The sequence below is a fragment of the Triturus cristatus genome, chromosome 2_2, assembly GCF_964204655.1.
Source record: "Triturus cristatus chromosome 2_2, aTriCri1.1, whole genome shotgun sequence".
In the NCBI taxonomy this organism is placed as follows: domain Eukaryota; kingdom Metazoa; phylum Chordata; class Amphibia; order Caudata; family Salamandridae; genus Triturus; species Triturus cristatus.
Window position 1 is genome coordinate 69,015,999 of NC_140582.1, and position 25,027 is coordinate 69,041,025.

Sequence of the window (25,027 nt, forward strand, 5' to 3'; positions counted from 1 at the left end):
ATTCAGGATTAGTCAAATCATAATCTGAAAAATAGGTGAACTTATTCCTAAGAGTTTGAGAACTCCCCTCTAAGGGAGTTGGACAATGTTCCCATTGGGTAAAATTAAAAACAGGTCTCAACGTGTTGGTTTTGTGTGAAAAATGATGCCCATAATGTTGATAGCAAAAGAGATCACCATAATTGGCAGAATTTAAATACAAATCTTCAGCATCAAAGGCAGCATAATATTTTGAATCTGAAAACAATGCATAAACTGCTTGCACATCCCAATCATCCGAATGTATGTCCCGTGTCACCACATCTCCTAATGAGATGCAAAACACGTATGGAACTAGAAGGACCTCAGTTGGCCCATGGATTTCATAAGCTACTTTGTCCCAAACTATGCTATTAGGAACTGGGAAAGCTGAAATGTTCACAAGAGACTGGTCACGTTTCATGATATGTGACGAAGTATGAGGAGCCAAAGTTCCATCAACCATTTTTACTGCAGAGCGTTCCGGGAGATAATGGCTATTTATAAGTAAAAAGAACACTGTCACAAATCCAATTGACATGAAGAGGAAAATCAGGATGAGCACCAACCAAATGTAGGTCCATGGGGGAACAAAGTATGTCTGTTTGAACCAGGAGTAGAAAATATGCACTTTAGATGGTGGTGCATCAGACAAACTGGATGATGAGGAGGACGAGCCAGAAGAAAGGTTTGCCGGTTCTCCAACACAGGCACTTACTGGGCTTGCATGCAATGGTGAAAGTGTTGAATCGTCCATCCGTACTCGTGGGCTAGATGGCATCATACTCACGGAATCCATATCCGGAAAAGGGCAACCAATATCCATTGCAGAAGAGGTTTGTCGCAAAGGCTGAAGATCCATTACAGTGTCCATCAAATGAGCAGACATCCGTGGGGCAGCAGATGACGACAAAGTGAATGGTGCTAAGGATATTGCATTGCACGAAACTGCAGGTGTCACACTATTCAGAATCAGCCACAAGGTGTAACTTGACATTGTCCACTGAGATATACCTGTTGTCTTTGTGACCTGGCAATGGTGGTAGAATGACTGTACGAGTACCCTTCAGTCCAAGTACTGAAACAGGAGCACAGTAAGAGGGACTAAATTCTTTTTTGTTTTTAATCTTCTCTCGCACCAGTTCCCCAACTTTAGGAAGCCAACCGGCAACAGGAATCAGTAGTTCATCAGCATTGGAAGAGGGTAAATGCTCAGTTGCCAGAGTATCACGTGTCTTTTGTAGATCCTGTAACATAGCAGAATGATTATCTACGTCAAACTTAGAGGCAGCCGTCACAATGTCCAGACCATCAAGGTCAGGAACAAACATGTGAAAGCCAAAGAGCATTTCGTAAGGGGTCCGCCCACCCAGAGATCTCCTAGGGAGATTAATTAGTGCACATTGGACCCAATACAAGTGGGACAGCAAGTCCCTGCCAGTACCTAAGACTCTAGCTGTCAAGGATTGCTTTGAGTCACGGTTCATTCACTCCACAACTGAAGTGCCCTCGGGCATGTATGGAGATGAAAACTGCACCTGTACCCCCAACAACTTCATCGCATCCTTGTAAGCCTTAGAGGAAAACGCTGGACCTTGGTCAGAATGAAAGGTACCACAGGCAAACATCCCGACAAAGACACGCAAATCCATGATGACATTTTGAGCGTCAGCACTACGTTGTGGCCAGACCCACAGGAATAGAGTGCACGAATCAACCGCAACCAAGATATACTTGTATGCAGTATCAGAAGAAAGAGGACCGCAGTGATCGAGATAGACACAGCCAAAAGGTCTATTAGAAATACATAACTGAGTTTGTGGCGGACGTAGGACCGTAGAAGACTTGATTTGTTGACAAACATCACAGCAAAGAACATAGTTACGAGTCTGTTTATATAAACCACGCCACCAGTAACGTTGCTGAAGAATAGAGACTGTAGCCGACACACCAGCATGGGCCGAAGCAATGCCTTCGTGTGCGGCCTTGATCAAAGCATGTCTGCGGTCAGAGTTGGGAATCAGCAGATCCCCAACCGAAGTAATGGTAGCATAAGGAACCTGTTCGAGAATTACATGATAAGAGTATTTAGAAGGGAAACCCGAAGGATAATTACCTCCCTCCCTAGTTGCAGCGACCGCTGCCAGAATCTCATGATCTATTTTAGTCATAGATCTCGTAACTGCTGCTATGGGACACGTGGCTACTGCAGACTTGGCTGCTTCATCAGCCAAAGAATTACCAAGAGCGTGCGTTCCAACACTCTGGTGGCCAAGAGTGTGAATAACATGTGTGAGAGGCAGACGTTGTTTCAGATCTGCCACTCGAACCCAAAGCATTTTATGCTTAATTGAGCTGCCTTTAGAATCGCGGTAATCATTTTCAGACCAAAAGAATAAGTTGTCATTGAACGACTGGACACAGTAGTAAGAATCGCACACAATAAGAGTATTCACAAGAGGATCAGCAAACTCGAGAGGAAAAACAAGAGCACGCAGCTCCACTAATTGCGCCGTACAGTCACTTAGTGCCAGAGTGTGCACAATGGAAGTCTTAAACTCCCCATCTACAATGGAGCCAGCTACAATAGCGCAAGCCGCTGAATAAGCATGTTTGGAACCCATGGCCGGTTGCACCGAGCCATCTGTATAAATGATGCATTTGTATTCACTCAGAGCAAGAAGCGACAAAGGAGGAGGATGAACAAATTCATACTGTAAAAACCCCTGAGTCTGAAGTGATGGATCAAAGACAAACGTGATATCCTCAGATGTCAAGGAAGTAGCCCACTGAATCCAATGTGGGTATATGTGGGTATAGTGCCTTCGAGTTAGGTACACTTGCTTTAGTCACCGCTTCCAAAGCAGGGAAGGGGTGACCATAAGAATGTGTTTTCCCTGCACCAGTGAGCATTCTTTCAGAATCGCCATCTGCACTGTCGATTTTTTCAACAGAGGAAAAACGCATTTCAGCCGCAGTGTATAAGTGTGATTTGTATGCAATAGGTATTGTGTCTCCTTCATTGAATGTTAAGTATGCAAAACCCACTGCTCCTGAAACGATACGTATTACCAGGTCGGTGGTGTTATCACGAGTCATTCAAGAAGTTAGTCGCAAGCAAATCCGCATGCAAAGACTGCAGAACGGAAGTATGTTCCGGAAGCCAGCTGGAAGATGAAAACTTAGGTTGTATCACCGCATAAAACGGTTTGATACGCTGGGCATAAATTGGGAATGTAAGTCCTCCTGAGATTCAAAAAACCAAGCAGGGATTGTAACTTTTTCAAAGAAGAAGGAGGTTGTAGGAAGTGAGGTGCTAAACCCTTTCCCTCGTTATTGAGCTCATAGCCCAAAAAGAGCACTGCCAAATGGGCAATGTGTGACTTTGCAAAATTGAATTTATAACCGTAGTCGGCAAAAGACAATATTATGTGGTCGACTCGGTCAAGATAAGGCGCGAGGTCGTCATCAGTCAAATAAATGCCATCAACGTACGACAAGGCCTCAAGGTCAATGTCAAGCAACAAAGACACTATGCGTGCCGCAAATGCCCCGGGGATTTTCTTATACCCCATAGGCAATTGTGTACATTTTTTTCTGATTCCCGACGGCACTGAAGGCTGTCTAGTCACTACTCGCACGGTCGAGATTGTGACTGCAGAAGCCATTGTAAATGTCAAGTGTCGTTTTATATTTTTTACGAACAATATTACTCACCAGCGCCGAGCTGTGTGTGTTTTGCACCGCAAAGGTGCAGCAAAGGCTGTTCAAATTTCTATAATCCAATACAAACTGAACCATCAGGTTTAGGGACAGTAAAGAGAGGACTATTCATAGGTGATGTACATGACTCAATTACCACCTGATACTCCAACTGTCTTAGAATGTCACAAACTGAAGCTTTTGCTTCATGTTTGATGGGATAATGAGGTTGTGGTTGTGGCATAGAGCGCAACGGTATTTCATGAGCCGGTGAATCAACATCCCAACCCACCTAATTGTGATACACCGCTGGGGCCAAAGCCAAAGCCCATTCCTCCACGAAAGCCTGCACTTGGTCCTCAGGGACACAACGCTAAAAACTCGGAAGTATCACATCTTTGCCTCGAGAAGAGGCTAACACAAAGGGTGGAAGCCAATCTCTCTCCGCTAATAAAATGTCATATGAAGCGGTAAGATTCTCCCAGAAAACAACCTTAATGGGACGCTGTATATCACCTTCAATTTGGAAAATGACTTCATAGAGTCTCTCTGGGGGGGGCAACCCGGGTATCTGCAGTCTCAATGGTAACTTATGTATCAGTTGCTGTCGCATCCAGATGGGGAAGCAGAGCCTCCCTAACTATGGAAACTTCTGCCGCGCTGCCGAGCAGAGTCACTGCCCATGTCCAATCAAGGAGTCGTGTTCTCACCGTCTGTGGCATATCGCGCTGTTAAAGCGGCAACCTTTTGAAAAGGAGGTGAGGTACGAGGGAATTCACCCTGCTTGTCCTTGACTTCAAACTGTCGAGGCTGATCACGAAGTTGTGACGCAGGTCTACCCCGATCCTGTCAATCACCTCCACCGGCTTGTGAGCCCGATGTTTCCTGGAAAGAACGAGGAGAATGCTGATCAGGAACCTGAAATCTATCAGGAGACTTAATTTTAGCACGGTCGCGCAAGTCATAAGTACGTTCAGAAGCATCAGGGGTCGGTGAACTTGTACGCAAACCGTGCTTCTGCTGTTGGGAACCCTGTTTTTTGTTTCTTTGCCAATTCATTTTAGGAAAGAAAGGGTGCCTATCCTTATCAGGCTGGGCTTTCTGTTGATTTAGAGACTACGTTTGTGTTTTAGTCGTAGGCTTATTTCCCAGACAATTGCGGCCTATGGTTTTATAAGCTTTCGCAATAATCTTAGGTAATTCTCGTGGTCTGTCAGCCTCTGCAACAGCTTCTAAGCGGTTTGCTACTTGAAAGCTAACGGCATTGCCCTTGACATTCAAAAGGATCATATCAGCAACCACATCTAACACCCCCACCAGTCTCATCCCCAGCTCGACAGCCGCCTCTGCTCCGTGTTCATCTTGAACACATTTAATCACAGAGGGGAGTACGGTCATGGAGGGAGTGCCGAAACACATAGAATATACCGCTGCAAACACCCTGCCCCAGGTGTTACAATCAGCCAATTCGGGAATTAAGTCTTTAGGTAAACTAATTGTTAAGATCCTGTGTTTCAACACATGAGTGGTATTAGAAAAGACAGCTTCTATCTGTCCAAATTTTTATGCAAGCCAATAAGGAAATTCATCCTTATTCTGTGGGCGCTTGCCCATGAGAGAATTAACAATAACGGGACTGATGGTAACGCCACCAGGACCCGTAGGTTGTACTGCAGCGCCAGGTGGTCGCACCTGAACGGTACGTGTTACGTACTGTTTAACAGCTCCATATATGCAAATTAACGAAGTATGGAAGACGCGGAACTCTGCCAGAGATGCAGATGTAAAAGCACGTGGGTGTGGCGTAAACCCAGCCAAAACGGGCCATGTGGCCTCATCTATAGACAAGGGGCCTAAACGGACCGCCGTTATTGGGTGAGGAAGGGCGCCATTAAACCAAATATGGTGTTGCCAAGCTGTAAGCGGTATCTTAAGAGCTCTATAAGGCTATTGCTGAGGAACGGCAGTGGGAGTGTATGCGTGAAACATATCATCAGTTCCATCCACCGCCGGGAAGGTGACCAAAGAATAAAAAACCTCAAACTGGTGGGCCGGATCGGCTTCCACCACGAAAAGAAGCACGGCCCCAGCATCAGGGACTGTGTAACGATTCAAATGTGCCCTCAGCGCAGCTCTGCTATGAGCCGGAATATCAACTACAGCCATTATAAGAGAAGACAGTAGAACAACTTAAAGAGTGGCAGCGCAAATTCGGGTTATAAGACAAGAAATACCTTTTAAAACTTCAAGCTTGAATAAACCTATAAAAATGTCAATATAGGAGGTTACTCTGTCACAGCTGTCTCCGGAAACAGAAGTGAGGGGATTCTGGACCAGCACGAGCACTACTCAAGCATCTCGGAAATAAGAACCAGACCAAACGTTGGTGGCGCCATGTTGCGGGGATTCTGCTCATACACAGAACTATGCACAAGAAAACAGGACCTCAGTAAATTGGGGTGTACTTCCTACCACATTAGTACCCAAAATCCCAACTGACTAGCAATAGTGTCTCATTCGGTCTCCTACAAATATCAAGAAGCTACGAATGTTTAGACAACCCAGAAGACGAGCACTCCCGACTTACCTCAGAGTTGCGGGAACAAGACAATCTTTTGCTCTCTCGTACTTGTCCACAATAAGAATAATCAGAGTCACTAAATAAGTTCAAAATGTTTATTTTGACTATAGTGATTCATAAAACAGTATGCGAACTACGACCAGCAGCAAAATGCATAACGCTAACATCATTAGCATTGTTACAGTACCATAGAATACAAAAGGAGTCGTCATTTTATGAAGACTGTGAAAAAGGCAAAAAACACTAGGACTAATCACCCTCCCCTTGGCAGTAAGAAGTTATTTTATATAACAGAAGATCTCATAGGCGTTATTAGAAGACCCCCTACCTGAAAGTCTAATCGCAAAGGTTTACATCATAGGAGCTCAGCTCCATGGAACGGCTTTCTTCGAGTGTGTATCAAAAACATGCAACAACGCTATATTAAAGCACGATTCTTCCATATTGCAGCTGTTGGTAACATGTTTTGTCTAGGTAATAGGGACTGACCAGAAACAGAATAACAAGAGACATTGTTGATCGACCTTGCCCATTATGTTCAGACAGAATTGAACAAAACACGCCAGTCAAAATTCCTGAGTCCTATATGCGGAGACTTGATGGTATCCTGAGGACCCTACTGTGGGATGGCAGGGCGGCGCGACTTTCGCTAGCAAAGCTACAGCGGGGGGTCTACGATGGGGGCTTAGCGGTTCCTAACCTACGAGCATACTACTGGGCGGCCCAACTAGCGGTGGTGAACGAGTGGGTGTTTGGGGAGAGACAGGCATATAGAGTGGACCGCCTGGCCATGGGAAGCAGAGAATACCCGGCACTCCTTTATGGCAAGAAAGGCCGGAACCAACTGCCGCCTTATACCTTGATGGTGCTACGAGATTGGAAGGCTGCCAAAAGATGCTTGGGGTGGGATGGGAAACTTACAGCGGAAACCCCACTATGGGACAGTGACCTGTTAAGTGAAGTCAGGAAACCGAGAGCATACACGAAGTGGCATATGACAGGAATTGAGAAGCTCAGAGATATATGGAGGTCAGGCACACTGGTTACCTTTGAGACATTAGTAACTGAATTTGACCCGGCACCATCAGAAATATTCCAATATCGGCAATTGCAACACGCACTGAAAAGCTACCTTCCTGAGAAGGAGACGATTCCAGATTACTCTCCCTTTGAAGACGGACTGCTTTTAGACCCGATGCCCCTTAAGGCAGTGTCCTTGACATATAAAAAATTATGAATAACATGCTGGACAATCTCAGCAAGACACGAGAGGCATGGTCGACTGATTTGGGAGATGTAGACGAGGAAGAATGGAACGAAGCGCTTCAGAGTCCAAGAGAAATAGCGATAAGGGCAAGGTTTCGGCTAGTGCAGCTGCAAATACTTCACAGGGCTCATTTGTCCAGGACAAGAGTGTTTAAAATGGGCAGGATAGATTCAGCCAGCTGCCCAAGGGGGTGTGGGATGTTGGGTACATTCTTTTATACACTATGGTCCTGTCCAGCCATACAGAATTATTGGAGCAAAATAATAGCAGTAATGAGAGAAGTGACAGGGGTATAAGTACTGCTAGAAGCTTAGTGGCTACTGCGAGGAATGTCAGTAGAGGAGAAACGGCCAAGACATTTTGGTACCTGGTTGGGAGTGGCAGCAGTGGTTGCAAAGCGAAATAAAGCCAGGTTGCGGGGAGCTGGTAGACTCCCAGCCAAAAAAGATTGGAAGGAGGACCTGGACTGGTGCGAACAGGCGGAACAGACAATCTATAGTGCCAGAGGTAGTCCATGTAAATTTCAGAAAATATGGGTTCATTGGATGCAATACCGGGGGGTGTACAATCTAACGAGGGACAGGGCCGGAGGTGTGCCTGAAGCTCTGGGAGGGAGGTAATGATGGGGCTGAAGTTGGGCATTATCGGGGATTATATCAAAGTTCAAATATACTAGAATAAATGTGGTACACCAGATTTAGCCTTCTGCGAGGGTCCTGAATATGAAAATATGAGTCATAAAATTGCTATGTGTCTTGGATCAACTACAAAATAAAAAGATGTTTAAAAAAAAACACTGCCCTGTCACACTTTTACAAAGCTGCTTTAGAACTCCGAACTTGTGTATGTAAAAATGCAATCTTTAATGTTGTAAAACAAAAAAATGAGAGCTATCCGGGCTTAAGAAAATTGGATGGCAAATAACTGGAGAAAGTCACCTATAGTAAATATCAGAATTACCTGCAAATGGTACTGAGCAAGACAAAAAATAGGCAAGAGAAGTAGGAAAACCTGGAAATTATACATAAAGAAGAGGCCGAAACTACTGACTATATATAAAGAATTAGGACGTACTGTTGTTATCTAGCTGAATTCAACTTTAATTAACTGTATTGCCTTTCAAACACAATTGATTTAACAAAAAATATGCTTTTACAAATGTGAATTGTCGTGGACAAGTGTTGCTTATTGTCAATGGAGGACTTAAAAAATGCAAACATTAACCTATAAATGGTAGTTCGCTTTTTATGACCCTAAGAACAAATCACTACTTTTGTACAAATACCAATGGATGTCTATTCACGGTTGTTGACTGTGAAAGGCCCCATTTTGTCATTCTTTTATTTATGATTGCTAGTTATTTCAGGGTTCATGTGAATGTTCAGTCATAGTTAGGCTTTTTCTCGCACAGTGATCTGTCAAGTGCTAATTAAAAACTGGAAAGGAGAAGCCCATATGGTTTTCTCTCTCTCTCTGGGAAATTCTATACTGTGAGTCCAACCGCAATCCGTTCACAGCTCGAGGGGGGGGGGGTGCAACACCACTTACTCATCTGTGTAAATGGTTCTGATCTCCAAAAATGAAATGGTTACTTGTAGGAGTAGTTTTGCAGTTTAAAGACTTTCTGGATTCACATGCTGTGAATTATTCTGCCATCTACTGGATGGGTCCAGAATTGTCGTTCTCGTTCCCTTTTTAGGTCTCGCCTAGGCAGCGCTTGCGCTGTCTTTTCGAGACATGCTGTATTCAGGTATGGACTTGAAGCTCCGTCCATTTTCTGCATATCTTTTCAATTGGCTCCTGTTACTGTCCTTTGTAAATGGTGGCTTTTGATTCCTCAATAGGCTTAGTAGTCCCTCCTTAGTACCTTCGTTTCTCCTTTTGTAACCCCCCATGAGGACTGGCCCTTTCACATGTGCTGTTACTCTGTATGTTTTATGAACAGTTAGCGAGCACTATTTTTTTTATGACTTTCTCCTATTGCAGGCACAACATACTTTTCTGCAAACCACAACCACTTTTTTATTCAAGCAGCGCAGCTGCGCTCTAGCTTATATTATGTTTTGGGTTTCAAGAATAACGGCCGCTCCATTAACGCTGCTCATGCCATAATATTTTTTTTTTAAAGAACCAGTTTAAAGCTGCGTTTAGTTTTTAACAAACGAGAGGTACGCTTCAGGTTTGAGAATGGCGGTCACGCATTTCTTTTGTTATGTGCGGCTCGCAGAAAGCAATAGTAACACAAACTCAACAATGGCACCTGCGGGGCCTGCAGCCCTTAGCCCTTTCCTGTACTACGGGTGCCACACTTTAAGTTTCAGCACAGTGCCCGCTTTTATATTTACAACACGGGCGCTGCCCTTAATATTTTACCAGGCGCCTGCTTTTTGTCCTTCTGCTGCAGAGTTTGCCAGTCCTCTTTTATGAGTGTTTTTTTTTATCATTGGCATGATGCTCGCTTCACGGGCTGCCATAAGCATTACTGTTATCTGCACGGGTGCTGCACTTTATATTTCAGCATGGCGCCCGCTTTTGTTTACTTCTGCATACTTATTTCTTTAAGAGAGCTGAGCTTTTTACAAGCGCTACTGTCAACTTTTTTTTCTTCCTCTGCGTCCCAGCACTTTGAGACTCAAATTTGCAGGCTTCTGCCGAGCTGGTTCTGCTCTTTTATTAGGACAAAGAGGCTGACGGCTGGTTGCGTTACAGCAATCCTTGGGAAAAAGCCCGTCCAGAGTACATGTTTCAGTGCATTTCTACGGGGGAGTGGAGCATTCTCCAGAAGGCGTCAAGTGGATTGAGACACAGGTATTCTCCCGAGACCCTTAGCAAATTAAAGCTCATAACTCAAATTTCTTTTTTCTGTACTTTGTTTTTCAGACAGTTAGCAAATGCATTGATGAGAATCTTGCTAAGATTCTTACTCCTGTTCGTTTCCAAATGATTCTTCTTATGGGCTAGAGAAGCTTCCGGGTTTTGTTAACCATGATCCCATAGTAATAAGCAGCGATTTGTAAAGCACTGTTAAAAATGTTTGATTGCTTTAGAAAATAAATGAAGAATTTGTCAGGTTAGCTAATCAATACATACAACATAGCACAGGCAGCTTGCTGCTACAGAAAGTGTACGATCTTATGAAAATACTTTGATCGTCATCATTGCTGTGCTTATAAACAACTGATTTTTCAGAGCAAAAATGACCAATTTGTGATTCTTATGCATTGTTCTATAGTACTAACCACAGCCCTGGTCCTCATGTCCAGGAAAATCCGCTTACTGACTATATTACTGACTATATTGTTTTTTGTGGTAGACAATAGTTTCAATTGCCGTCTCGGTTTGAAGCTTGCCATGAACGAGCACTTCTTGAGCTGAATCCCACGGTTTCGTTTTCACTGCATCACAGATATTACCATTGTTTGAGCCTTATTTAATTTAGCCTAAAGCTCACCAGTTTTGTCAAGATGTAAATGGTACAGCAGGTGACACTTCTACCTCTAAACCAGTAGTTGAAGTGTATACATTTTTTTTATGGGAACTGTAATGCTGTTCACAAAGGGGGCGGGTGTGTTAGGGGGCAGGGTCAAAGGCAAGGCTAAAAAGACAAAATATTGTAGTTTCCTTCTGTCTTTCACCTTCAGGTAACTACATATATAAAATGAGGCACAGCTTAAATGAACAAGCATTTGCAATGCAATTGGTTTCAGATTACTGAAAGTTTGAGCTATTGGTGTTGCATTACTATTTGTAACGACAATAGCTTAAACTTTCAAATGCTTATTTCTTTTGTAAGTGAGTATTGTTATTGAACATTTGGTGCTGTATCTCTTTCCGAGGATGTCAGATGTACGCTCAGGAAGCTACATTGTAACCATTTTATTCTGCATCGTAAATCTTTCTGGATTCACATGCTGTGCATTGATTGTGGGGCAGTATTCTCTTGTCTTACAGGAGGTTGGATAGAGACACTTTAAACACGTTCATATTTGCAAATAGGTGTTAGAGTACTCTCTGTCCCACCTATGCATCTTTGCTTGCTTGGATGTTGACACAGTAATGTTTAGTAAAGGTGTGTACTGAGGACCATAAGGTAGCCATGTATATGTTGTTGATTGAGACATTAGCTAAGAAGGCCAGTGTTGTACCTTTCTTCCTCATGTAGTAGCCCTTGGTCTTCTCCCTAGTTTCACTACTGCTAAGGTGTGGCACCTTTGTATTATCTGCACTTTCCAACTTACTATGGTTGCATTGTCATTGGTGATCCCTTAGTTGGTGGGGTAAAAGAGACAAAGAACTGGGGGTTCTCCTTATCAATTTGTTTTCCTGTAAGTCGCACATCACAGACCTTCTGACTTTCAGTGTGTGTAGGGCATGTTCTGCTTGCGACTTAAGGTGTTGGAAGTACCTTGGGAGGAGTATTGCTTGGGTGACACAGAAGCGTGATACTACCTTTGCTAGGAATTGGGAATTAGTCCTCATTATTATTTTGTCTTTCTGTACTTGGATACAGTTCCTGCTCTGTTAGTGACTGCAGTTTGCTAACCCTGCGTAGTGATGCTATAACTCCCAGGATCTGTCCACAGATGTAGCATCCACCTAGTATGACTTGCAAAAACTGCAGATCTATAACAATTTACAGGTCTGTAACTATGAACCTTCACAAATTGTTCTGTCACTGTGGTGGGTGTGTAGTGAATAATGTGCTCGGTGTTCTCATAAAAGGTACACAAATGTAAACAAATCCAGTGATCAAAGTAGTATATCTTAAAAACAAGAACAACACGCCCAATTATATATAATACAATCTATCCTTAGGGAAGAGTCGACATACTACCACCAATCCTATGCAACCGGGACATGGGAAACGTCTGGCTGCCAAGAACGCACCGGCTCACTGATATGGATGAGCAGAGTTACACACCCCTTTCAAAATCAGTATATCTGTGTTATTGTTACTATTGACGCCTACTGACAGAGGGCAGGACATGCAGCCGCCATACACAGCCCCACTGGGGCACGTGCACTTTCCGAGATCCTACAGGCAATGAGCAACTGTAAAGTATTTTCCCAACCAATAATAAGCTTGTGTTTAATCTCGGAGGCAAGGCAGCCAACAAACAAGACACATACAGCGTCAACAAGCTGCGATGAGGAAGGGGGTGGTGGGAGAATTGAAGCAGGATTTGGACCTCAGTCTTTGAATACACAGCAAATGTGACAAGATGAGCCAGTGAAAACATGTATGCTTGTGTTAGGTGCTGTTTGACTAAGAAAAAAGTAGTTCCTGAAATATCTAAACAAATAAATGCAGTGGAGTGATGGTGTAATTGGTCCCTGCTCTCTGGGAGGGCTAGACCCAGGAAGAGGCATAATAAGTGCATGCCATGGACAAAAGGGGAAAAAGAATATGAGTGCGGCGATGGAGCCAGCAAATGGGAAGACTATGGGTGAGCTGAAGCCCACAAAGTATAGACAACATACTCAAGCGTTGTCTAGCCGAGATCTAAAAAGGGAGTGTGCATGAACAGTTATGGGACATATATATTGAAGAAGTGTAGTGTTCTGGGCAAAATACTTCATTGGAACAAATGTTGATTCTATTGTTTTATTCTATGACAAAGAACAGTTTTTTTTGCTCTCTGAAAATGTTAGAATACTAACATTTGAAGAGAAGCAGTACCGCATCAGCAGGACGTGAGTACTTTCACTTCTGTTCATGGACATAATCCATTACAGAATCTATCAAAGCACAATTCTGAGGAGCAACTAGATGATAAACTATGGTAGGGCCCATCAGAAACCAACAACAAGAGAAGTGAAATTCAAATAGCTTGTCTGGAATTAGGAGCAAATCACCATGTTTGGATTTACGGAACAGTAAGTTAGGTGTCATATTCCTATGATGTTTAGATGAAAACAAGGACTTACTCACCTACTGGAGAATTCATGTTTTGAGTTTTCCAAGTTTCCCGATGCAGCATTGGGTACGTTTCTGCCTCTTCTTTAATGCAATATTGAATAATTGGCAAGGCATCCTCGTGGCCTGCATGAGACGAAACAAACAAGAGTAAGAAATGTTGGTATATTAACAGAATATGCTTAATTGTTTGTTATTGCTAAACACAGTCATTTTTCTGTACAACCACAACATGGAGCTATTAAAGGTGAACAAACACGTGAGTCCCAAAGCAAGAGATGATTTTGTGTGTCCAGCTACTTACTAATAGCTTAAAAATGTCAAACAAATCCTACATCCATAAATCATATACAAATTCTATGTTTGAGATTTACCATGGGAGAAATTGCAACTTTTGTGACATTAATAAACACCACACCTTCATTTTTCAAAACATACCAGGGATGAGCTTCTGGTCTTGAATTCAAGACAAATATCGACACATAGATCTATAATTCAATGTATTAATTTGATCCAAGGTCTCTGACAATGCTATTTTTGCCCTTCTATGCCACACAATTGTTTAATCAATTGCCCTTTCAGTTTTCACTGTTGTCTCAAGCTTAAGCCCGTCGGGATAAAGTCTTGGCTTAGCATCCACCAACGTCTGCACAGTTTTTATACCTCAACATCTTATTTACCTTTCTCATGACCTTGTCCCCCCTCACATTTGTAGCAGGAACAGCAGCACACAAAAACCTATTTAAGTCTCTGGTCATATACTGAAAATTCATTCAAATTTGAGGTTCTTTTTATACTCATGTGCCTTACAAACCTCTGCCATATATTCCTATATGAATGTCTTTTCAGCAACTATCTTAACACAATATTACAGTTGTGGTGGTGGAATAGGGAGACTGCATTCCCTCACAGTTTAATAAGCACTTCAGGACTGTCGAATATTTTAACAGAGTAAGTACAAAACATTCTGCCAGGTATGTTAGTTCTATATAAGTAGAGAATCCAATCTATACCTCAAATGATGGAAATAAAACTAATGATCTAGCCTCTAAATCAAACAGTGTTTATCCACAGCAATGGATGACTAATGACAGGATACTGCAACGTATTTAATAAATATAACAAAACCCAAACTGTTAATAATAAACTGAACAAATTAACCTACAAATCAGCAGCCACTAAAAGTTTTGCCAGAGAGGTATCATCAGTGCTTAATTTGAGCTGTGGTCGCAGGTGGGGTCCAACCAACAGTCATTTTTGGTAACTGGCACTTCCTTTTCGTCCCTTACCTGGGCCGCAGCAGTAAAAAGCACTTTCCGACTGCTGTTCTGGCGGCGTTCTCTAAATTGGGCAGGTGCAACTGCTGACTCATTGTCGGACGGTCTCCTACCCCATGTGATAGCGGTCTGACCGACAGCCATCATAATCAGGCCTCAAGTTATCAGATGCTTCGAGCAGAGGCACTATTATTTTGCCCATAGAGTGCCACATTTTTATCCATTTGACCTCATTTTGCGAGTTTGGTCTATTTTGATCATCAGCCATTTTTAAATGGTTAGATGATGCTGCATGCTTGTAAATCGCTTTGCGTCCGACAGTGACGGTCTGTCCTGCGGATGTTGATACTCTTGGAGGCAACATTGCTTGACTACCCATTCATTAGTGAAGGCAACTGGTCTCACTCTACATGAGAGCTTGGAGCAGTGGTCCTGATACACACAGCAAACATCTCCTTGTGTTTGCTTTGTTCACCCTAAGTTTGCACGGTATGCCCAGACATGTGTCCCTTGCTCACTTTGTCACTGGATTCAAGCTAGCCTGGCTGATAAGGGGTGTTACCCCGAAACCGGTCCTAGGATGCTTGTTTATGGTCCAGGGAAGACCTGGCTTGACAGTTCGGGCTGGACTGTTCCCATGAGGAACAAGGTCAAGACTGATTTGCATATGCCTGGGTCTGAACTGGGGTGACAAAGTGAGCTAAAGAACGATGATGGATTCAACCCAGATATAATAGTGACTGGGGGAGAGTGTCTCAAAAGTTTCAGCGTTCCGTCCATCATCTCCTTGTGTTTGCCCTGATACACACTCCATTTAATTGTTTTTGGACAACAGTGGGAACCTTCTTTTATAGTGAGCTTCCTACCCACCAATTCAGATTACAAATGCTAATTTTCATGTTCAAATGCTGATCAGAGCCCTGATAGCTCACAATTATTGAGATTACAACCCTATTTGCACCATTGAGTAAGTGCAATATCCACATTACATTCACAAAGACTTCAGAATTTTTGTTGGGCTGATCAGCAAACATTGTAATTGGTCTTTTACCATTAACAGATCCTGCTCATACCAGTGATACTATAAGTATTGCTCTAGCTAGCACCAAATAATATGGGCACCCTGCTCAAATGTATCTAAAACATTTCTCTACATTTCTCATTTTACAGCTTGATGCACGGCCTGTAAATAGTTATCTTTTTCGCTGGCTGTTGGCACTTCAGCACCGTGTCATTTACGGAGGACTGACGAAGGATCTTTTCAGGAATTATTACCTTACCTACCACGTAAGTAGCTCAGATACTACGCACTTACTGACCACTCTAGTTGATAATACAAATGTATTAATTCTCTTAGAACTGATTTGTTACAGATTGCAAAATTAGTTCAATCCCAAAGAATACCTTATAATTTATAAACAAAGGCATGATAATGTTGACATAACAACAAGTATGTTCCTTCACACTAAATAAAAATCATGCTGTGGAAAAATATTTACATTTGATACACAGGTCATAAATTGTGTGTGTTTTTTTTGTTTGCTTATTTTTATGTTTATACACATTTTGAGTCGCTTTTATTGTTATCTATCTTGAGTAAACACAGGAACACAAAGCATGGTTTATTTATCTTATATATGTGAAAATAGCTTCTTACCATGATCTTTTGCAGTGTGTTCAAATCCTATCTACATAAGGAGAGGTTAATACCTTGTTTCTGATCAGATATTGGCACTGTGTTGTGTAATCTGCTATGCACTACAAATAATACTCCTTTAAATTAGTCCCGGGTGATCCATTGCTTCTTCAATATGGGTTCTTCATTTGGCCAGACTCCAAGCCTCCTTTGACAACTCGAGAAAGCACTGCCCCACCACCAGAGGCACTGCTGCAGGCTGTGTGCACACTACTTCCTGTTGCTTTAGCTAGAAAGCCATTCTGTAGGATTGTAGTTCTAATGTCTGACTTGTTGCAAGTGGTCAGGGAGAAAGGGAGTTTGGACATGCTACCAGTATTTTGGGATTAGAGGATGAAACAGTAAATAGGTACCTTTGTTATTAAGAATTTATATTTAGATACTGTGAATTGTGAACACTAATGTGCATGTATGGACCACAGCCATTGTCAATTGTAAAATGTAATCTCTGTGTTCATGAAGTCTTTATGAGTTCTGATGCCAAGCTTGGGGTAAAGAACCATTGAAAACTGCCTGCTCACCTGAGGTTTTTGCTGCCATTTTGATAGCTCTCATGCTAACTGGAATGTCAAATGTCAAAAGTTCTTGTTAAGCGCACATATCACCGGGGAAGGTCTCACGGCGGAATGTTTCCCTAAGTTCAGATGGGTTCCGGGTGGTTGACCCCTAAAGCTCTTCAGCCTGACTGGTCCAGAAAGCATTGCCTGGCTGCAAAGAAGACTTGCGAGCATGTTTCGTTTGAAAGGTATTCTGTACAATTCTTGTTGAAATGTCAGATCTGTTGCTTGGGGTGGATAGGCGGAATCGAGCTGCTAACTTGCTAATGAATGCTCTGTGCAAACTTCTATGTTCACGCCACCTTTTTATAAACCCAAGAAACACTGCAAGATGCACTCTCAAGAACAGACGATATCTGAACGCCTCACTCAATTTCTGAATTTGAGGCAAAGCAATTCCGATGGTGTGGGACAAATTGTGTCTTCTTAATCCAGGGGTGTCATGAATTCCCCACTTAAGCAGATGAGTGGGGGATGGTTGCCACTCGGTACCTCTATGCAACAAAATACCATTTGAATGTATGGATTAATATTTTGATTGGAGACCAAACAGAAACTCATAAATACCATGGAAATAGACACTCAGAAGTATGCCTAGCAGTGCGGTGGGGGAACAAAGGGAAAGAGAGTACAAAAGGAATGGACAGAGAGAAAAATAAATGGATGGCCTCAGTAACCAGTCCATGATAAATGTTATTTGTTCATAAATGCCCGTACAGAACTACCGAGAAAGCCTCTACCTTTGAGAATTGAAGTATAAAATACACAATTTGGTCACTTCATTTGCAGAATTAGCTGGGAGCAACAACCCCAATCATGTACCATATTATATGCCTCAGACACTCGCTCTGTGCAATTTGGGATACAGTTCAAAGTGTGGGGAGGTTATTTAATTTCCTGGCTACTTCCATGCCTCTATCCTTCTCTGGTCTTGAGACATTTACTGTAAATGCTTATAAACCTAAAAATTCAAGAGCATGAGCAACATTTCTCTGCTGAGAAAGAGCAATGAATTGAAAGTCTCAGCAATGCAACTTTAAGAGGCATTTCTAACTCACCCAAATTCGGACTCGTGCTGCGTCCTATTCCTTCTGGCAAATGACAGTTCCTCTTCTCTTCTCCCACCCTCAATAGATTGTCCGCGTTTACGGAGGGAAATCCTGCTAGACAAAAACAAAAATCACTATGTAGCATTTAAAATCATAACTATTCATGTGTTACATTGTTTTGGAACTATGATGGCAACGTCACTGCAAAGACCAGATATTAAGCAGAATGAAGAACGAGCCTGACACCTTTATACCTCTATTTATCCTGGATTCAAGTGGAGAAAGGAACTGGAAAAGCCACCACTGATGGTCTGGGCGGATTACTAGCGTGGCAGATGTAAAATGTTTGCAGTCCTGCAGGGCAAAGACGTTTGCATGCCACATTCATTTATAAAAAGGCGACCGTTAATACCTTTGGCCAAGGTCTCAGCAGTGATTACTACAACAATATTGCACAGACCTTACTCATTAAAAAGAAGCAGGGCACAGTAAGGCAGAATGTCTGTTTCTTTATTCAGCAAGTATGCAGGTACCTGGGAGTCCCATAAGCAGTAAGGGGCCAGATGTGAGACCATTTTTAGCTGTCGCAAACGGAAAATCGGGCCATTTGCAACCGTTAATAAGGGTTGTAGTATGTAACCTATTACTGACTTGCAAAATAGGGTTTGTGAGTTCCTATTGGGAAGGGGCGTACCAAGGGCATCCCTCCCTAATAGCAAGTCACACTGATATGTATGATTGTCTTGCAACCGCAAATGCAATCGCAAAATATTGCAGTTACCACCTACTTCAATTAGGTGGTAAGCCTGTCGCAAATGGGAAGAGGTCCCCATTACCCTTTGTGAATGTATGCAAAAACATTTTTAAGAGCCGGCAGTAGTCATACGGACCACTGCCTGCCCTTAAACAAGCATTTGCAATGCAATAGGTCTCGCATTTGCGAGAGTTTAAGCTACTGGCATTGTAAATGACTATGCCTTTTATTTATCTGTTTTGATAATTAACACATAAATAAAATGCGTTGTCATTCACAATGCCAATAGCTCAAACTCGTGAAAATGCGAGTTCTATTTCATTTCAATGAAGAAGCCGCCATTATCCCGAGCTACTTGGAAAGTGAAAGCGCACATAGTGTACTGAATGTTACCATAAAGCATGTCCTGCCTGCAGTAGGAGAAACTCATTAAAAAAAATAGTGCTAACAGACTAAATAAGACATGCCGTGTAACAACAGAAGTAAAAGGGCCAGTCCTCATGGGAGGTTACAAATGAAGGCAGTTCGGGCTGGACTGTTCCCATGAGGCACAGGGTCAAGACTGATTTGCATATGGCCAGGTCTAAACTGGGGTGGCATGGTGAGCAAAAGAATGATGGATTTAACCCAGATATCTTGAATGGGGGTGAATGTTTTGATTTGTTCTGCATTCCGTCCATCAACTGTGTGTCTTTTGCTTTCTCACCCTAAGTGCGCCGGGTATGCCCAGACGTGGGTCTCGGGCTCACTGTGCCATTGGATTCAAGCTATCCTGGCTGAAGAGGGGTGAAACCCCGAAACCGGTCCTAGGATGCTTGTTTCCGGTCCAGGGAGGATCTGGCTTGGCAGTTCGGGCTGGACTGTTCCCATGAGGCACGGGGTCAAGACTGATTTGCATATGGCCAGGTCTAAACTGGGGTGGCATGGTGAGCGAAAGAATGATGGATTTAACCCAGATCTCTTGACTGGGGGTGAATAGTTTGATTTTTTTTGCATTCCGTCCATCAACTGTGTGTCTTTTGGCATTGTAATGCGGCAGTCAAAAGTGAAACCTATGATGTGAGTCGGAAAGCTTTCCAACTCACATCGTAATGAGGTCCGAGTGCCCACTGTGACACAGAATGGAACCGAGAGCTGGCCTCTGTGGTATGGAGGGACACATAGTCAGCAGCCCCCTTCACTGAGTATGACTACTGTCAATTCATTGGACTGTGGCAAACAGACAGAAGGACCAGCATTTTTATCTGTTGCCTTCACTAAGAGGGTTGTCTGCTGATTTCTCTTCTGTCTGCCAATCCCCTTCAACTCGGTCCTTTGTCCATCCATTTGGACATGAATGTTGCATGTATGCTTAATCTATATATATTTAGTCGGATGAGCCTGGGCGCATCTGCTATGTTCGAGTGTTACAGCCTAGTAGTCCATTTTGGAACTCCTGAGTCTAAGTGGTACCTAAACTGCAAGTTAGAGGGATTAGAGGGAGCATGCTAGCCAGTACCATGCACGCATGGCTCCCCAATATCATTCCTGGGGTTCTCTGAAATGGACGAGACCCATGGTTCGGCAGGACGAGAGACAGATGGGTCCTCTGAAGTGTAGGGATAGTCCTTGCGCCCTTCCTGCTCCCTCCTTTCTTAGATGTTTTATCCCCAGCTGGTTGGGCGGCAACTGAGTAAAGAAACCTGTACCTATTTTGTGTCTTTGTTTTGGGTCTGTCAAAAGGTTATAATTTCCTAAGAGCACTCCAAAATAAACTGCTGTGAGTCCCAATCAACAATTGTTACAATCATTCTGGTGCAGCAGCAAAGGTTTCCCCTGCTTGTGCACACATAGGGTGCGTAACTAAAATAGATGCTGTATATCTGGCTGGTATGCAGACTTGCTGCGCAGGAAGTCTGTATACTGGCTAGATATACAGCATCTATTTCCATTTGTTTTTTGTATCCCTGATGGGTAGCTCTAACCCCCACCCCTCCTTGCAGTGGTCACCAAAGCACCACATGGGGAGCAATATGCAAAGATTAGCAACTGCCTGAAACCGAACCAAGAGCAAGAACCGCGGGATACACAATTTCCCATTTCAAACTTGGTGTAAGTAGGGGGCAGAAACCCCCAGTCATTGTGCCATCAGTCCCATACGAGCAGACCTCGGGAAAGATGTCGGAGCTCCGTGGCTGGGGTCACCGATTGGCAATCTTCCTTTCCAAGTTAAGGAACGGGAACCTGGAAAGTTTGCATCCTGCCAAGAAATCACTTTGAGCGAAGAAGCCCACTGACTACTGAGAAGGAATGCTTGACATTTACTTGTACAAAGAAAAGACTGCCTATGAAAGAGGCCGTCGGGAGCTGTGCAGAAAGAACTGAAGCTGGCCCACTATAGCGCAGAGAAGGATCTGCACTACCCAGCCGTGTGTTTTGGCTTAAGACCCTGATTCCCCTACATGGGACACTTGGATCTCTCTCTGCCCAGTCCATAAAGCCTTGTGGGAGGCGCCTGGAGATGATGAAAGCGTCTTCAGAAGACAGAAATCCCCAGGAAGAGCTTGTGGAGGCGTGGCACAAAAGGAAACTAGTAACAACGACCAGCCGTTTGTTCACTAGAAGGAGAAACACCGTTTACAAATGGCCGTTGAAAGAAAAACTGTGACCTCGCTTTGGGGAAGCTGTGCATGGGTGAAAGACGGCGCAGTCAAAGCTGAAGTCTGCAGGAGGTCATTGTGGTGCCTACAGGTCCTCGTTGGATTCCTGGAGGGGCTCACCTGTGCTCCTCCAGAAGCTCACTTGGGCTTTTGAAGGTGCTCACCTGGATCAGCGTCTGTTTTGTGCCAAAGGGTCTGCAGTAGCACTGTCTTGACGAGTGCCTTGGTGTAGGTGCATAGTTAATACCGAGAGTTGGGTAAATTCCATAGTAGAGGAATTTCAGAGGTCTCGGCTGCTGCAGTTCCGCAGTGTTTGCACAGGCTTCGTAATTCCCAAAGGAGTGGTAACATGGTTACTGGCCCAATCGAAAAATCCAGGCAACTCGTAATGAGGCCTTGTGCGAGGTCCGTGTTTTGAAGTTAATGGGATACCCACCAAATCCTAGGTGCGTTCTACAAGGGCCTCAAAGGGCGCTTGCATAATGTTAGCTGAGTGCTTGTGGGAGCTCAGTGGGGCCTGCACCATTTCAGATAGGGACACCGTTGAATGCCTCAAAAAAGCTCAGCTGTGTGCCAGAAGGGTATCAGCGCGGTCTCTGTAGAAGCTAAGCTGGTGCCCTGTGACACAGAGAGCTGCCTATTGCAGCTCTGTGGGTACCCGAAGGACCTCCATCTAGGGCCTACATAAGCTCATGGGTCCATGCAGGTGCAGCGTGGTCTAGTCCACGCGTAGCTTCAGTAGGATGCTGCTAGAGTTCAGTGGGGATCTGCTAAGATGGATAGTTACAATTCTTAAGTAAATTGAGAATGCAATTTACTAAAGTGATTTCTCTCTATGAACACTAATTCACAACCCAAATGTGTAGAAAATGTTTTAAGAAGAATATCAAGTTTCATGTCAGTATTTTGCCATTGGCGAGCTACTGTCTTGAAAAGGCCTCATGAGCAAGTTAGTGATGTTAGGCATAGCAGGAAAAAAAGACAAGCACAGACAAAGGCAACACGTTTCACGTTTGTAAAGTGCATGTATACATAGAAAGACATACGATAAACATACACACATTTACAAGCAGACAGAGCAGCATACCGAAAATCCTCCATGCACACACAGACCAACACAATTAGAGCCACATTTATTCGAGTCAGAACATTAAGGTTTGAATTGTGCACATTGTCATGAACATTTATTTACCAAAAGCTTTTCACAGTTGCAATGGTTTAGTAATTTTTAATGCACTTTGTTTTCAATGTTTCTAATTATTCTTCACATTCTTAAATTCTCACTTCCATACTTTTTATTATCCTTTCCTTTATTCATCAAAACCTGTGCACTCGCCATCATTGGATAAGTGAATATGTGGTGCTCTGTGAGATTCAGGTTCTGTGCTCTAAAGGTTTTTACCCTTCAGTCCGTAAGTTGTGTGTTTTCATTTCCGACTGACTTCCTCTCTCCCAAGCCCCCTTGAGATGGTTGGGCTCACTTGATGAATCCGCTCAGTGTAGTATGGGGGCTGGTATGACAAAGATTGCCAAGGCTGTTGGCCCTGGTTGTGTGGCTTACTGGTAAGAGGGTTAGATTCATGAGGTTTCATAAAACTTCAAAAGAGACCAGTGTATCACACAACGCTGATCATTTACCAGAGAGCCCAATTACCTCCAACTGGACTCAACAAAATAATTATGTAAACTGATGACTCTTGCAAGCAATTCACTACCTGGATTTCTTGATCTTTCTTTGTCCTCTGCTTTTCAAAATAAAGACCTCCATCTGAAGCAAGAGTATAAAAATATTCCACTTGGACGTGAGCTGGATATTAGGCACTATTTTGTTGAATCATCTGGGCCTTTTTCCCTGATGTATTTATTGCCATTCTGCTCCACATGACTAAACAGAGAACTGGAAAAATCTTTCTGGTCATGATAATCCAGGAGTATTAAGGAATAATGTTACAAACTCCACTAACAGCTGAGGGTGAAAGCACAGGAGACCTTTGCTGTCTCTACAATTGCTCCAGATCATTTGAGAATTACACATTCATCTTTTTAATCGTCTAAAATGCCATCATCCTTCATATTTTTATTTTTTTCCATTTAAAAATCACATTTTTGTTCAATTCCGAATACGACTAAGACTGATATTTATCAGAAAAGATTCAGATTCAAATTACTTTCTCATCACAGATCAAATCCATTATACAAGTGCAAAGTCAAGAAAATATGAAATAGGTAAGAAATTAAAAATTTACAATACGAAAATTAAGTTAATATGACATAGTTGCGAGATGCAAACAAAAATTGAACATCTTGTTTCTAGTCGGTGCCTCAAGTGGAAATATTGGAAATTGAGGCAGTAGAAAACAGTAGGATAGAATAGAACAGAATTTTATTGCACAATTAATTAAAATCATTGCAATCGCAAATACTGAGATACAGAATAAAGTGCATAAGTTTCAATTTAAAAAATGTAGGCATTTACATTAAAAAGGATTAAAACTGATAATGGTGGAATGAACTTTATGGTTCTATGGATTTTTCGGAGGCCAGAATGTCAAGTCAAGTCAAGTCAAGTCAGAGAATTTATATAGCGCACTACATACCCAGAGGGTCTCAAGGCGCTTAGAAAGGGGAGGAGGATTACTTGTCAAATATCCACGTTTTAAGTTGTTTTCTGAATGCCAGGTGGTTCTGGGTGAGGCGAAGGTAAGCGGGGAGTGAGTTCCATGTTTTAGCAGCCAGGTATGAGAAGGATCTGCCTCCCATGGTGGTCCTGTTGATGCGAGGTACAGTGGCGAGGGCTTGGTTGGAAGAACGTAGTTGGCGGGAGGGGGTGTAGAAGGACAGTCGTGAGTTGAGGCATTCTGGTCCGATGTCGTAGAGTGATTTGTGTGCGTGAGTTAGCAGTCGGAAAGTGATTCTCTTATTGACGGGTAGCCAGTGGAGGTCTTTCAGGTGACTGGAGATGTGTTCGTTGCGCGGGATGTCTAATATGATCCTGGCTGAGGCGTTTTGGATTCGTTGGAGTTTCTTCTGGAGTTTAGCGGTAGTACCTGCGTAGAGGGTGTTTCCATAGTCCAGTCGGCTCGTGACTAGAGCATGGGTGGCTGTTTTCCTTGTTTCGGTGGGGATCCAGCGAAATGTTTTTCTGAGCATGCGAAGAATGTTGAAGCAGGATGAGGATACGGCGCTGACTTGTCTGTTCATTGAGAGTGAAGAATCCAGGATGACGCCTAGGTTCCGTGCGTGGTCTGTCGGGATGGGTGCTTTTCCAAGGGCTTCCGGCCACCAGGAGTCGTCCCATGCAGAGGGGGATGTACCTAAGATGAGGACTTCTGTTTTGTTTGAGTTCAGTTTTAGACGGCTTTGTTTCATCCATTCGGCAACTTCTTTCATTCCTTCGTGTAGGTTAGTTTTGGCGGTGCTGGGGTCATTGGTGAGAGAAAGGATTAGTTGAGTGTCATCCGCGTAAGAGATGATGTTGAGGTTGTGTTGGCGGGCGATGGCCGCGAGGGGGCTCATGTAGACGTTGAAGAGGGTGGGGCTGAGTGATGATCCTTGTGGTACGCCACAGAT

General features: G+C 43.3%; 1 protein-coding gene across 1 annotated transcript in view; it reads right to left on the reverse strand.

Annotated features, from left to right (window-relative positions):
- The window catches only part of LOC146861860 (zinc finger protein 10-like), a 173,277-nt gene that overhangs the window by 39,850 nt on the left and 108,400 nt on the right, over window positions 1-25,027 (reverse strand). The window contains exons 5-6 of the mRNA XM_085641025.1: window positions 18,074-18,175; window positions 13,501-13,611 (exon numbers count right to left, since the gene is read on the reverse strand). Coding sequence (XP_085497151.1) covers window positions 13,501-13,611; window positions 18,074-18,175 — 213 coding nt within the window. The remainder of the gene's footprint in view (window positions 1-13,500; window positions 13,612-18,073; window positions 18,176-25,027) is intronic.